The sequence below is a fragment of the Phragmites australis genome, chromosome 9 (genome assembly GCF_958298935.1).
Source record: "Phragmites australis chromosome 9, lpPhrAust1.1, whole genome shotgun sequence".
NCBI classification, from domain to species: Eukaryota; Viridiplantae; Streptophyta; class Magnoliopsida; order Poales; family Poaceae; genus Phragmites; species Phragmites australis.
In genome coordinates this window covers 4,431,889-4,444,959 of record NC_084929.1, presented here as the reverse complement: position 1 = coordinate 4,444,959, position 13,071 = coordinate 4,431,889, and the positions used below count along the sequence as shown (strand labels likewise).

Here is a 13,071-nt window from a genome sequence, read left to right as displayed (position 1 = left end):
ACTTTCTCGTCAAAGCTCTCGTAGCTCAGTTGGTTAGAGCACCCGTTTAGTAAGCGGGAGGTCTTGAGTTCGACTCTCAACGAGAGCAGCAGTTTTATCCTTTTTTCCCCCTGTTTCTCTCTCCTATAGTCCTATTCAACCAGAAATAATTATTTTAATACCTGGACAAATATCCATATTTTTTTAATACCCACCAGTAAAATAAAAAAATAATGTCCTAAAACAAAAGCCACACTTCAAACTGTGTTCTGTAACCAATTTTGCCTTCCCCTCCCAACCTCAAGTTGGGAAACTTTTTTGTTTCGCCTTTTTTTTACACATTACAAAGCATCCAAATCTCTGGTCGCTTTTTACAATTTAACTTTGTTGTTGATAGTATTTCAAAGAATCCAGTTCAGTATGGAAGAAACGTTTATTCCCGGTAGTCCTCTTTCTGGGATTTTCAGACTGGTTCAATGGAATTTGTAATATTTACAAGGTTTGGTTTTTCTTCTTTCTTTACTATTTCTTTTATTTTCGTAGCAGTCTGAGTTAAGGTTTTTCCTTTTATTTTATTTTTACTGCAAGGGCGTGTAGATTTAAGGTGTGCTTCGAATGTTAAGCATGCCACGTCATGAAGCATCCACTCGATCTTCTTGAGGACAACACCTAAGCTTACAAAGTGATTGCATAGTTTTGCAAGCTTAAGATTCCAACAGGCACCTACCGAGCACTGATGCTATGGGTTAGCCACCTAATCTATTCAGTGTGGCAAAATCATACAGTTTTTATTATAAGCATATATTGATAATTTATAAACCATCGATCTTACGATTATATGATAAAGAATAAGGGATGCTTCGACCTGTCGAATCAAATAAAAGAGATATAGGGTTATACAGGTTTGAGCCTTTGAAGTATAATAGCTTTATGTTATGTGTTTTTATATTAATCTCGAGACAGATTATAAGGGGTTTTTAGCTAGTTTAGATAGGATCTACAACTAGTTATGAGCTCCTTACGCATTGTCGATAGAGATTGGGATGGTTATCTGGTACGTGTGCTATTTTCCTCTTCTATCCTCCCCTCTCCATAGGGTCCTTCGGATTCTTATATGAGGGGAGGGGAGGTTCCATGTAGGATCCGAACTTCTCTTCAAATAGGATATAGTCATATTTAAATTTAGATATAGACTTTATTGTTTAAGGGATATCTGGTACCTAAGGAGCTTCCATACTTCCCAGGATCCCTTCCTGATACGGATAGACTTTCGAGTATCCAAGAGATTCTAAGTATACGAATACATTATTCACATATAAAAATGATATTCATGTATGATAGTGTTATATTACCCATCGTCATTATACCTTCCAGACACCTGTATTAGACATATCCTTAGTTTGTCGCATCAATTGTAAAGGTCCGATCAATTTTAGCCTCTAAACACCTTGTAGATGATATTGACCATATAAATCAGACGAGTGAATTGTTAAAGAACTAATTAAATACAGTCCGAAGAGGGTTTGAAGTTAATTATATGAGAATGGTGTCAATAAGGGAACACAAGGATCACGATGTAAACAAATGTTGTTTACCATCGAGTGCGGCATAGGGATTTTATAAAGGTTCAAACCTTCAGTCCGTTGAGCGGAGTGACAATACTGCGTCCAATATTTATCGTTATAGTCGAAATATTACAATGAAGGGATTCAATAGGATTGGTCGGGTCAATTCCTCAAGACCAGACATGCTATCTATCAAAGAAACCTAGATTGTAGATGGCCAAAATATGTATGATGCGTTGTGTCTTGTTCTTGGTCCCCAATTGATTGGTCTTTAAATGGTCTACAAAAGGGTGGTAGTTGCTGTTGAAGGTGCAGCGGCAAACGCAAGAAGAGAACCTAGTGGGGCTTATCTTCTTCTTTCTCCTCCGGTCTTCCTCCCTCTCCCATCTCTCCATGGAGCGCTAGCGGGTGAGGGGGGTTTGAGCCCCGGCCACCCTAGATCAGTGTATGTAAAGTAGTGCATGGTAATTACTATTTTTCAATATGCACACTGGTGTAGGCAACTATTATTGATGACTAATCTCATTTTCGCTACCGGAACTTTTTTGGTGAAAATTCTTAGGAATATTTAGGTTTTGAATCATGCCTAATAGGCCGAAGGGACGACAGGCTGTTGATCAAGCTAGATTAGCTGGTCGTGTGGACTAAATCAGATTTCACCCTTCCTTTTAAGTCAAAAGAAATTTATTCTAAGTAATTGATTTTTTTTGCGAGGTTATTTTAATGTCTCTTGGATTAATCAAGCCAAACCCTTATTCTCTTTATGAATGGTGTGGTTTACCTTCAGTGAGATGTAAGTTGAGTTGTGTCGTGAAATAAAGCTAGCAAGAGTGACAACACAATCAATAATAACCCAAGATGAGAGGTTGGCACAACGGTGGTGTCTATACGAGATTTCCCGTTATGAGAGAGAGAGTCAGCATCTAAAAAATTAAGTAGCCGATAGAAAGTTGCACTACCATAATTCAATAGTTACGAGGTCTATGTAAAATTATTTTTGGTACCGTAACACTACAGAAAATTGGTAACACGTTTTATATATAATAACATGCTGCTAACAGCTACAGAGTTATTATACCTTAATTTAATTTTTTTAACAAAACAATTACCATATTCACCCGTGCGAAACCGCGTGCAACTCATCAACCTCCCGTTCGCTGCAGCCCTTGCCTTTCTTCGTCTTCGCGTTCCCTCGAACGCCGCCTATAAAACCTCCCCCACCTCCTCCTCTTCTCTCCCCCCCTCCCATTCCCCAATTCGAAATCGAATCGAGTCGTGCGTGCGTGAGTGCGCGACTCGCCCACACAGCCAACTGCTCCCCTCACCCGCCCTCGGCGCTAGGGTTTCGAGGAGAGGCGGCCGGCGCGATGTCGCTGCGTCCGAGCGAGCGGACGGATGCGCGGAAGAGCAGCTACAAGGTGGCGGTGGACGCGGAGGAGGCCCGCCGCCGCCGCGAGGGCGACATGGTGGGCATCCGCAAGGCCAAGCGCGAGGAGAGCCTCCAGAAGAAGCGCCGCGACGGGTTCGCTGCCTCCGCCGGTGCCGCCGCGCCGCCGATGGCCCACTCATCCGCGCTCCAGCAGAAGGTGCGGTGCCAACCTCCCCGATCTGATCGGTTCGTTAGGGTTTGGGTGCTGGGGGGGGCCTCGATCTGACGGATTTGGATCTCGTTTTGTGCGTCTGCAGCTGGAGGGTTTGCCGGCGATGGTGCAGGCGGTGCTCTCCGACGACCCTACCGTCCAGCTCGAGGCCACCACGCAGTTCAGGAAGCTGCTCTCTATCGGTGAGATTTGAATCTTAAGATATGTTTCTAACACTTGTGGAGAATTTATTTGGCACTAGATTGAGTTTAAGGGGTGAGATTTGGGTGATTGGGCGAGTAATCTAGACTATCGTTGGTGGGGGGTTTGCTCAGTTCTAGGTTATTTGGGGGCGAAAGCATGCGGCAAGCGTGTTTATGTCTTAGCTTACTTGTGGATTGGCTGATGGCTAGATTGATTTTCCCCCGCCTCCCCTTTTTCTCAGATTTAGAATTCGCTGGACATGTAAATTTCATCTATTCGTTGGAACCATCCTGGTAACCATATGATTTTATGAATTGTTCTATATTTTTCAATAATACTCCACTGAGCTTCTGGGTTGATTGTTTCTCCGTCCACGTATACTTCTTTTAGTAATTATGGAGAGGGTTCATGCTTCTTTCATATGTGCTATTCTAGAGAACAACTTTGATTATCCAAGGGGGCTTTTGGATATGGTCTGATAAACCTATGACACTTCTTCCTGGATGCCCACTGAAATTTTATGTGAAAGTTGTGAAGGGGTCCCTTGCTGATTGAGTTTCATTAAATCTCTGTAGAGCGAAGTCCTCCTATCGAGGAAGTGATCAGCACAGGAGTGGTGCCACGCTTCATTCAATTCCTCACACGTGAGGACTATCCCCAACTTCAGGTGTGGAAACAATCTCACTGATCCAATCACATCGATTTAATACTATTTATTCTGTTAATCGCTGCAAATTTGTTTTTTGTATGCAGTTTGAGGCTGCATGGGCGCTCACCAACATTGCATCAGGCACATCGGATAACACCAAAGTAGTGGTTGAGTTCGGTGCTGTGCCCATCTTTGTCAAGCTCCTCAGCTCCCCCAGCGAGGATGTCCGCGAGCAGGCATGGAAAGAATTAGTAGAGTGCTTTTCTTCTCTGTGACATTTGTTTAGAGCGATGCTTAGGTTGTTCTCTTTCTCGTTTGCTTTTGCAGGCTGTGTGGGCTCTAGGGAATGTTGCTGGTGACTCCCCAAAGTGCCGCGATCTTGTGCTTGGCCACGGTGGGTTATTCCCCTTGCTGCAGCAGCTTAACGAGCATGCTAAGCTCTCAATGCTCAGGAATGCCACATGGACGCTCTCCAACTTCTGCCGTGGGAAGCCACAACCTAACTTTGAGCAGGTCTATTTCTGTGATGATGTTTCTTTTTGTTGTGTTGGCCAAAGTTGATTCTTATAATGATTTTGGTTTATTTGTGTGCTTGATTAGGTCAAACCAGCGTTGTCAGCACTGCAGCGCCTCATCCACTCTCAAGATGAGGAGGTCCTAACTGATGCTTGTTGGGCTCTCTCATACTTATCTGATGGAACTAATGACAAGATCCAAGCAGTGATTGATTCTGGCGTGTTCCCTCGCCTTGTGGAGCTTCTGATGTATGTGCAGTTATTTTTGGTTATTTTGCTCTGTATTGTTCTAAAGACCATGACATATGCTTGAAGTTTTTAACTCCTAATGTTTAATGTAGGCACCCTTCTGCCTCGGTACTCATTCCAGCTCTGCGCACGGTGGGTAACATTGTTACTGGAGATGATTTGCAGACTCAGGTAAACTCAATTGGCAATTTGAATTTCCTTTTTACTGTGTCATTTTTGTTTCAATTCATGTATACCCTGCTGTTGCTAAATGAATATGAGCATGTAAATGCTTGTTGCACTGGTTAAAACATCAGTCCACCCTTGTATGCTTCATATCTGCCTTGCTTCCTTCACTTGTGGTAGATTAACTATGTAGCTGCAGTAATGTCCTAATGTCTAGTAATTTTTAAAGCTTCTTTTGTCCTGGGTAGTGTTGTAGATGCACACATGTTTAGTGGTGTTATTTCGTGAGAATATAGAAGTCATGGTTCCCATAATGGGTCCATGCAGTTGACCAACAAAGGAGGATGCTGTAGTAGCTTGATCGCCTCTTACACGCTAGTTTGTTTCAATTTGACCTGTAAGTTTGATTAAAATAATTGTTTATTAACTGGATATCTTATCTAGTAGTCAGGTCAATATTGTCAGGGAGTAGGGACTTGTATATATATGAGATAGACATCGTCTCATTGGTAAAGCTAGAAATAAACCACTATCCTATTATTCCTATCTCTCAGTGTCTGTCACTCTCCCCTATTGCGTCTCTACCTCTCTGCTGAATCTCGCTGCGCCTTCTCCCTTTATATTCACTTTATTCCTATCCCTCTACCTTGACTTGTTCCATGAAACGTGACAATAAAAGGTGTTATGTAGATTTGCATGCATCTACATGGTTTTCAAATCCAAATTAAATAGATCATGGATTAATTACAGTACATTTATCCAGACCAGGGTTTTAAATAGTTCAATTCTACTGATACGGTGGAAAAACAATTAGTTGATATTGTCTTGTGTTGTAGTTTAAACGTTAGGTGATTTGGTACCTAGTTGTTCAGCCCCTGTTGTGGAAAGAAGTTTTTATGTGAAGCTGGCCAGCGGTTTAGAAATTGCATTTTATGAGAATATCTCAGTCTCTGTGGGGACTGATCCAATAACCAGTGGTCTATTGTTGAGTTCTCGCTAAGTGCCAAATGTTTGTCTCACTAAGTCCTTGACTTGCTGTTAACTATATCATTTAATTTAATAACTGTTTGCTTGTGAATAATTAAAGCAGGTTCCATATAACTGATCCTGTTAGTTGCCGTCCTTAATTATGAGAAATCATCATTAAATTTTATTATACTAGGTGACCGGTACCATATTGGCGTTCAATACCATGATACCATTTTTACATTCCATATTCCACTCAACCTGAGATCTTTTATGTTGTCTTTATTTATCATTTATATTTCTCCATCCTGCAGTGTGTCATTGATCACCAAGCACTTCCATGTCTTTTGAACCTCTTAACTACGAACCACAAGAAAAGCATCAAGAAAGAAGCATGCTGGACAATCTCAAACATCACAGCTGGTAACAGGGAACAGATTCAGGTTTGTGTGCTTGAAGTTGTTTGGATAAGTTAAAATACTCACAATCCTGTGCATTTATGAATTGAAATTAGCATATTGGTATTTTAAAAAGAGAAGCAGCTTAGCGCAAGTTTCAGAATCCTGTCCATTTATGAATTGAAACATTGTTTTGATAAGTCATAAAATTACTCGCTGTTAACTACCAGTGTTGCCATTCAGCACCATTGTTTTTAACTGTACGTATTAAACAACAAGAGCATTTAAAAACCAAGGAAATGATTCCTTGTTTAATGGTTATGTTCTTGGTCTCCTTTTGATGTCCAGCCTCCTAAAATATCATCATTCTGGTTGCAGGCTGTGATCAATGCAAACATAATCGGACCCTTGGTGCATTTTCTGCAAACTGCTGAATTTGACATTAAGAAAGAAGCAGCCTGGGCAATTTCAAATGCCACTTCTGGTGGAACACATGACCAGATTAAGTATGGGAACTTCTGTTACTTCTTTCTGTGATGTTATTTATAGCAGTATACTTTTATTTTTTCTTTAAAAAAATTATATTCCTGACAACATTGGCAATTATATGAAACATAGGTACCTTGTTGCCCAGGGTTGCATCAAGCCACTCTGTGATCTGCTAGTTTGCCCAGATCCTAGAATTGTTACAGTTTGCTTGGAAGGTCTTGAGAACATCTTGAAGGTTGGGGAGGCAGAGAAGAACCTTGGAGCCGGTGATGTCAACATCTATGCACAGATGATTGATGATGCTGAGGGACTGGACAAGATTGAGAATCTTCAGAGCCATGACAACACCGAGATATATGAGAAGGCGGTTAAGATGCTTGAGTCCTACTGGCTGGAGGAGGAAGACGACGCGATGCCCTCAGGCGACAATCCTCAGAATGGCTTCAACTTTGGGAACCAGCAGCCTTCTGTTCCATCGGGTGGATTCAACTTTGGCTGAAGGTATGCTCTCTTTAGTAGTTTATAAGTAAGTTGGATGGTGTGCATTGCATATGTTTGTGGAGGTGGCATTTTCTGATGTCATATTGTACATGCAGATGCCCATTTGGAATGGCTACTGTGCCATTGTGCCTTGGCTAATTGCTTGGGGCTAGTCAGAGGTACAGTTGGGGTAGTCATGTCTTCCAAGTCATGGTTGGGTCCCCCCATTGGTCTGGTCTCAGGAAGTCGTCATGTCAGTCCCAGTCAGCAGGGTCAGTCCTTGGGTTGCATCGCCAGTGGTGCAGCTTGGTCAGTGGTCAGTCTTGAAGGTCAGCGGGTCGGATCATTTGGGCTCTGGTTCGCACTTATGGTGGGAGCATGGAAAGAGGGTGTCTAGAGCACAGGTGTTGTTGGGAGTCATGAGTTGGGTTTTGCCTCCTATAAAGCATGAATTATATTGTTTTACCCGTTTGAGGTAGAAAGAACCTTGAAAGATAAGAAATGTGTCGGTTTTTGTCAAAGCATTCCTGTGCTGTATAACTTGTTGCACTGAGTATTGGCACAACTTATAAAAACATCAGTGTCAACTGGGTTTTGGGAGTCTCACGCTGGTCTATAAGTCTATTAATTGATTTATTGTATGTCCCACAGGTTTGTCGGGTCAGTACTTGTTCTTGTACTCACTGTCGTATGGAGGTTTTTTTCCATGTCTGTCTAGAATTCCAGGTGTATTTGCCTATTTTGGCGAGGTTTCTCTAGTTGAGTTACTCGTGGTGTTAAGGTGTTTATGGGAAGATAAGCAAAGTTGGTTCTGTGTTTTACTGTGGAACCTGGTTTATCGTTGTGCAATTGTCAATCAGGATATGAACCTGTGAACCCTCTGCTGTAGCAAATTAGCAATGGAACGAAAGAAGCAAAAAATATCTTATTCAACATACCTGTCTGTTGTTTGTGCTGTTAAAATGTGTAATTTTGTGTGGTACTTAATTGGATGATCTTCCTGCCCGGATAAGGTTCCTCATGTGATGCAAAATGGTTTTGATCTTGCTGCCTCGCTGTAGTTTGTCGAGGGACAGGCCAATCATGGTGATTGCATCTCATCTCTATCCAATAATGGTGGCAGCCATATTGCTTCAATGATTTGCAGGCATGTGGGCGGCCGACCGGTGGGAGCTGCGAGTTTTAAACGGTTTTGTTGTTCCGGAAAAAAAAACTGTTGCTTGTTTCTTTTACCACGATTGGTTCAAATGATCATAATCGAAGTTCATGGTTATCCTCTTCGCTAATTTCGAGATGTTCTTCGCAACTCAGTCTCAGATGCTTCGTAGATTGGAGGAAAAAACCAACCTGGCTTGAGTAATGAAAACATTGGTGAGAATCCATACCCTAAAAACGCGCTGAACTGAAGTATGTAACCTATGCCATACTCGTAGAAAAAGGAAAAAGCTCGAACAACCTTCAACAAATGAATAATTTTTTGGAATACAGGGTTTCTTTAAATTATTGCGGAAATTAAGCGCTAGATTCGTGTGAAATTCCTGCTCTCCAATGCCCACAAAGGCAATTCAGGCTCAGGTGTGTGCGCGCGCGCTCATGTTTGGCCTCGTGGAGCCTTTGAGCTTGACGTGCTGTTTTGGCGAGCACAGCTGCCTCGAGCCAACATAGCTGGAAGCCTGCAAATTACAGGTTCCATGTACAATTTTTGCAGGAAATTCTTGCGAAATACGACTTTGTAGTAAGTGTCTTTCGTGGCTGCTAAATGATGTGAAGCAAGTCCATTCCAGTCTAGTCGAATAAGATTGTTGAAGCAGAGGGAGTTATCCAGCTCCAGACGAGCCCTTAGAGGAGGCAACTGAGGCGATCCAGAAGGCGACTTGGGAGCAGAGGCTTCTCACCGCCGATTCGGTTGGCCCCCTCGCCTTCGACTGCCTCCCAACGTCAGAGGAGGATCCCCCCCCCCAGGTTAGTAGCGTATTTCCTTTGTAGCTTAGGTGCTAGGTTAGTAATTTAGGTTTTCCGGTGGATGTGTGAGATTCACTGTTGTTTTGTTCTTTCATGGCTTCTTCACTGAGATGGAACTTTGGAGGTTGAAAGGATCTAATGGTTCTAAAGGGGGTGAATAGGGCACTAATTTAAAACTAAACCAACTATCAATTTCTAGAACAAGAATCAATCTTAGTCAATTAGACGATATAGCAAGCCAGAAAGATAAGAACATACATGCAAGCATATAAAATATAAGTAAAGTGCGCAATTGAAACTTGCACGAAGGAAATGCTAGAAGCAAAATGTGGAATGTAATAGGAGTAGGGAAAGAGGACACTGAATTTTTCACCAAGTATCGAAAAGTTGACACTCTCCACTAATCCTCGTTGGAGCATCCACACAGGGATGTCGCTCTCCCTTGAGTCACCGAGACTCAAGTGCTCACTAGTGATTGCAACTTCTCCATCTCCAGATTAGCGGGCATCAAACCAAATACACGAGCTTCCCGAGGCTCCCACAAGACCTCCAATAGCTCACCGAGAACACCTCCAATCTTCACGATCGACTAGGTGTTGCCAACCACTAAGAGTAACAAGCTAATTGGTTCACTTGATCCCAATCAAATCTAAAACAACAGCTAGATGCACACTCACTACTCTTGGAGCAGTGATGGAGTCCTTAATCTTCAATTAAGAACTTACAAATCACTTCATGTGCTCTCTCTTGCCTCTAGATGACGCACAATGTGGATGAATGCTTCTGGGTTGCAAGAGAGATGAATGAAATCAAGTGAATTGTGAATTAAAGAATTTGAATTCCTTCAAAACATACGTATTAGTCACAATGATATGGTTGCCATTAATCACCGAAACACTTACCACTTACTTAGGGGCCTAGATGCGACAGAGGTTCTGTTGCTCTCGTGAGGTATGTATGGGTGTGCTTGTTGCGTTTAGGTTGCTGTCTGCGGGTCATCGATTCTCATACCGATGACGCTAAGGTTTCCATTTGGCACTCCATCTTTTGTGCTGCTGAGGGTGGAGGTGTCCTCTTTTTGGGTTGCTCAGTCGACCATCGACTCGGGGTCATCGCGATGCTTAGGGTGTTAGATCCCATGTTTCTCGGTGATGCAATGGCCAATGGCCGTCAAGGAGTGCCAGGGCATTCATCGTTTCAAGAGCATATTGTGTCCGATGTGCTGCTCATTGTGGCAATGAAAAATTTCAGTACTTCATCGCGAAAGGTGTCAGCTTCAAGCTGCGAGCTTGTTGGGCCCTCTTGCCAATCCTTGGTTCGGCGGTGGATCGTCAGGTGCGTGCTCCGATCGTTGGTGACGGAGACGACCAGGAGATCCTTGCAACGACCAAGAGTTGCTCCATGTATTTTTCAGGGGTTCCTTTGTAAGGATTGCAATGTAATATATATCGTCAGGAAAGGTGTCACCTGCAAGCTTATTGGGTCCTCTTGCCAATCCTTGGTGCGGTGGTGGCTCGTCAGGTGCGTGCTCTGATCGTCGGTGACGGAGATGACCAGGAGATCCCTGCAAGGACCAAGAGCTGCTTCGTGTATTTTTTAGGGGTACCTTTGTAAGGATTGCAATGTGTTTATATATATATATGTGTGTGTGTGTGTGTGTGTGTGTGTGTGTGTGTGTGTGTGTGATAGAGAGAGAGAGAGAGTGAAATGTGACCCGATTTTCTAAAAAAAAAAGATTGTTGAAGTAGAGATAGATGGAGAGATTGAACATAGTAGAATAGAATTCATTGATTCATTGCATTATGTATGTTATACACACACATACATATATATACACACACACACAAGATGAAAAGGGTGTTGTTGGGGAGACACCTCTCCCCAATAGACATGAACAAATGTATGCCTGTTGGAACGACACCTCTTCCCAATACTCATGAATTGATCATTTCTCAACACTTCCCCTTGATCAATATCACAATCTGTATATAGCACAATGAAAAACTTCTCTCAAAATATTGTGGAAAAAATATGAGGAGAAAAGTGATTGTAATATGCTATTGAAAAACCCCTTAAAACCCCAGTAGGGAAAAAAACTTAGGAGAAAATGATATGGCATATATGAGAAAACTATAGAGTAAAACTCATAAGGGAAAAGAGTGCAATATATATGTGATTTGATGATCATAAATATGTTATAAATTAGGGATTGATTTCTCATGAACTATGCAATTCTCAAAGTCTCTGCATGCTAATTCCACGAATGCATTTCTGGAATATTGAAGTGGGCAATGACTTAGTGAATAAATCTACTAGATTTTCACATGACTTCGTTTGTAATATATCTTGTGGCCATATGCTTTGTGATATTGCACTTTATATAACATGTATGCATTTGAGTAATACAAATAATATTTTCTTGATAGATAATTGTGGAATATTCTGATGAATATATACCACATGATCCTGGAATATTCTTAATCATTCTGCAAAGCAATATAATCATGTGATGTTGCATATAATGTAATTATTTCTAAATGATCAGTGGAAGTAGCAACTAGAGTTTGCTTTTGATGACTTCGATCATAAGGATGTACTATCATGTTGGAAAACAAAACTGGTCGGACAATAAGATAACATCAGTATATACTACCATGACTATGTCTTGATATTCTGATAAAATAAATTAAGATCATTTGTACATTGGAGATATATGAGGATATTCTATAAGCCAATCATATGCCTTTTGTTGGAGCAATGATGTGTCTAGCTAATAACTCGGCTGCAAATGCAAAGTTGGGTCTAAGGCAATTTGCAAGATATCCGAGTGCTCCAATCATACCAGGATATGGAACTTCAGGTTCCGATATTACCTCATCATCACCTTTAGGTCTGAATGAATGTTTATTCATACCAAGTGATCGAATGACCATAGGTGCTTTAATGGGATTCCTTACGGAATGTGCTCAAGTTCTAGACTTAAGCAAAAACTTGGCTTTACCCAAGTCTTTCATCTCAAACTCCATCTTTAGATGATTGTTTCCCTCTTCTATATCTTGTGTAGTGAGATGATACAAAATCCAGTGAGGAATTTCTTAATGAACACACATGAGCAATCATCATTTGAGTAACCTTTAGTAGAAGGAACTCATCCAGTCAATTGTATCATATATTGTCTACCTGATTTAAGTCATAGAGTGACTTTTTAGTTTTACACAATGCATGTTATGATTTGCTCTTGGATTCAGAATTTTAAGCCATTCAGAGGCATATAGATATCTGAATCTAATGACCCATAAGAGTATGCGGTCACTATATCAACTGCATGGATAAATCCATTTATACTGCCAAAATATTATATATCAGAACTTAATTTCACACATAACTAGAGAGTATGTTATCATCGAAAATCGATGTTGGATCTCTGCATGAACCCTTGTGCTACAGGCTTCGTTTTGTATCTCACCACCTCATTCTTTTGAATGAATAGACCCATTTAGCTTTTAGTGGGAAGTCTTAATAAAGAGTAGGTATTATAGAGGTAAATGCCTCTCTTTTGTTAAGCGAGTGCAATTCTACCTCAATTATTTTCTTCTATTTGGTTCAGTCCAAGTGCTAGAGGCACTCTGTTATGACCATGGACTTTAGCCTGGATCCAGTTGAAGTTCTTTGGTAATTTTCGAAGAAAAATATAATGTCGACAAATTGCAGTCTTTCTATTGTATGATTTAGGGGAATCAATATAGTTTGTGGATATTTAGTTAACCCTTTCAACTCCTCATGATTTCCCCACAACAATGTAGTGAGGGTGTTCCGATATCCCAGCATATAAGTTTGTGCGCACATTTGTGTTGGGTACTGGATGCAGAG

General features: G+C 41.4%; 1 protein-coding gene and 1 non-coding gene across 2 annotated transcripts; both read left to right on the top strand.

The window, feature by feature from the left end:
- The first annotated feature begins 14 nt into the window (after window positions 1-14).
- Window positions 15-88, top strand: TRNAT-AGU (transfer RNA threonine (anticodon AGU)). Its single transcript has one exon. It is a non-coding gene; the product is annotated as a tRNA-Thr (tRNA).
- A 2,673-nt stretch (window positions 89-2,761) lies between these two features.
- On the top strand, window positions 2,762-8,170 carry LOC133928479 (importin subunit alpha-1b). The gene is made up of 11 exons (XM_062374817.1): window positions 2,762-3,130; window positions 3,231-3,327; window positions 3,904-3,995; window positions 4,082-4,213; window positions 4,305-4,490; window positions 4,578-4,741; window positions 4,834-4,912; window positions 6,187-6,315; window positions 6,649-6,776; window positions 6,889-7,260; window positions 7,356-8,170. The coding sequence occupies exons 1-10, from the start codon at window positions 2,912-2,914 to the stop codon at window positions 7,256-7,258; spliced, it is 1,596 nt and encodes a 531-aa protein (XP_062230801.1). The 5' UTR covers window positions 2,762-2,911; the 3' UTR covers window positions 7,259-7,260; window positions 7,356-8,170.
- Window positions 8,171-13,071: the final 4,901 nt, after the last annotated feature.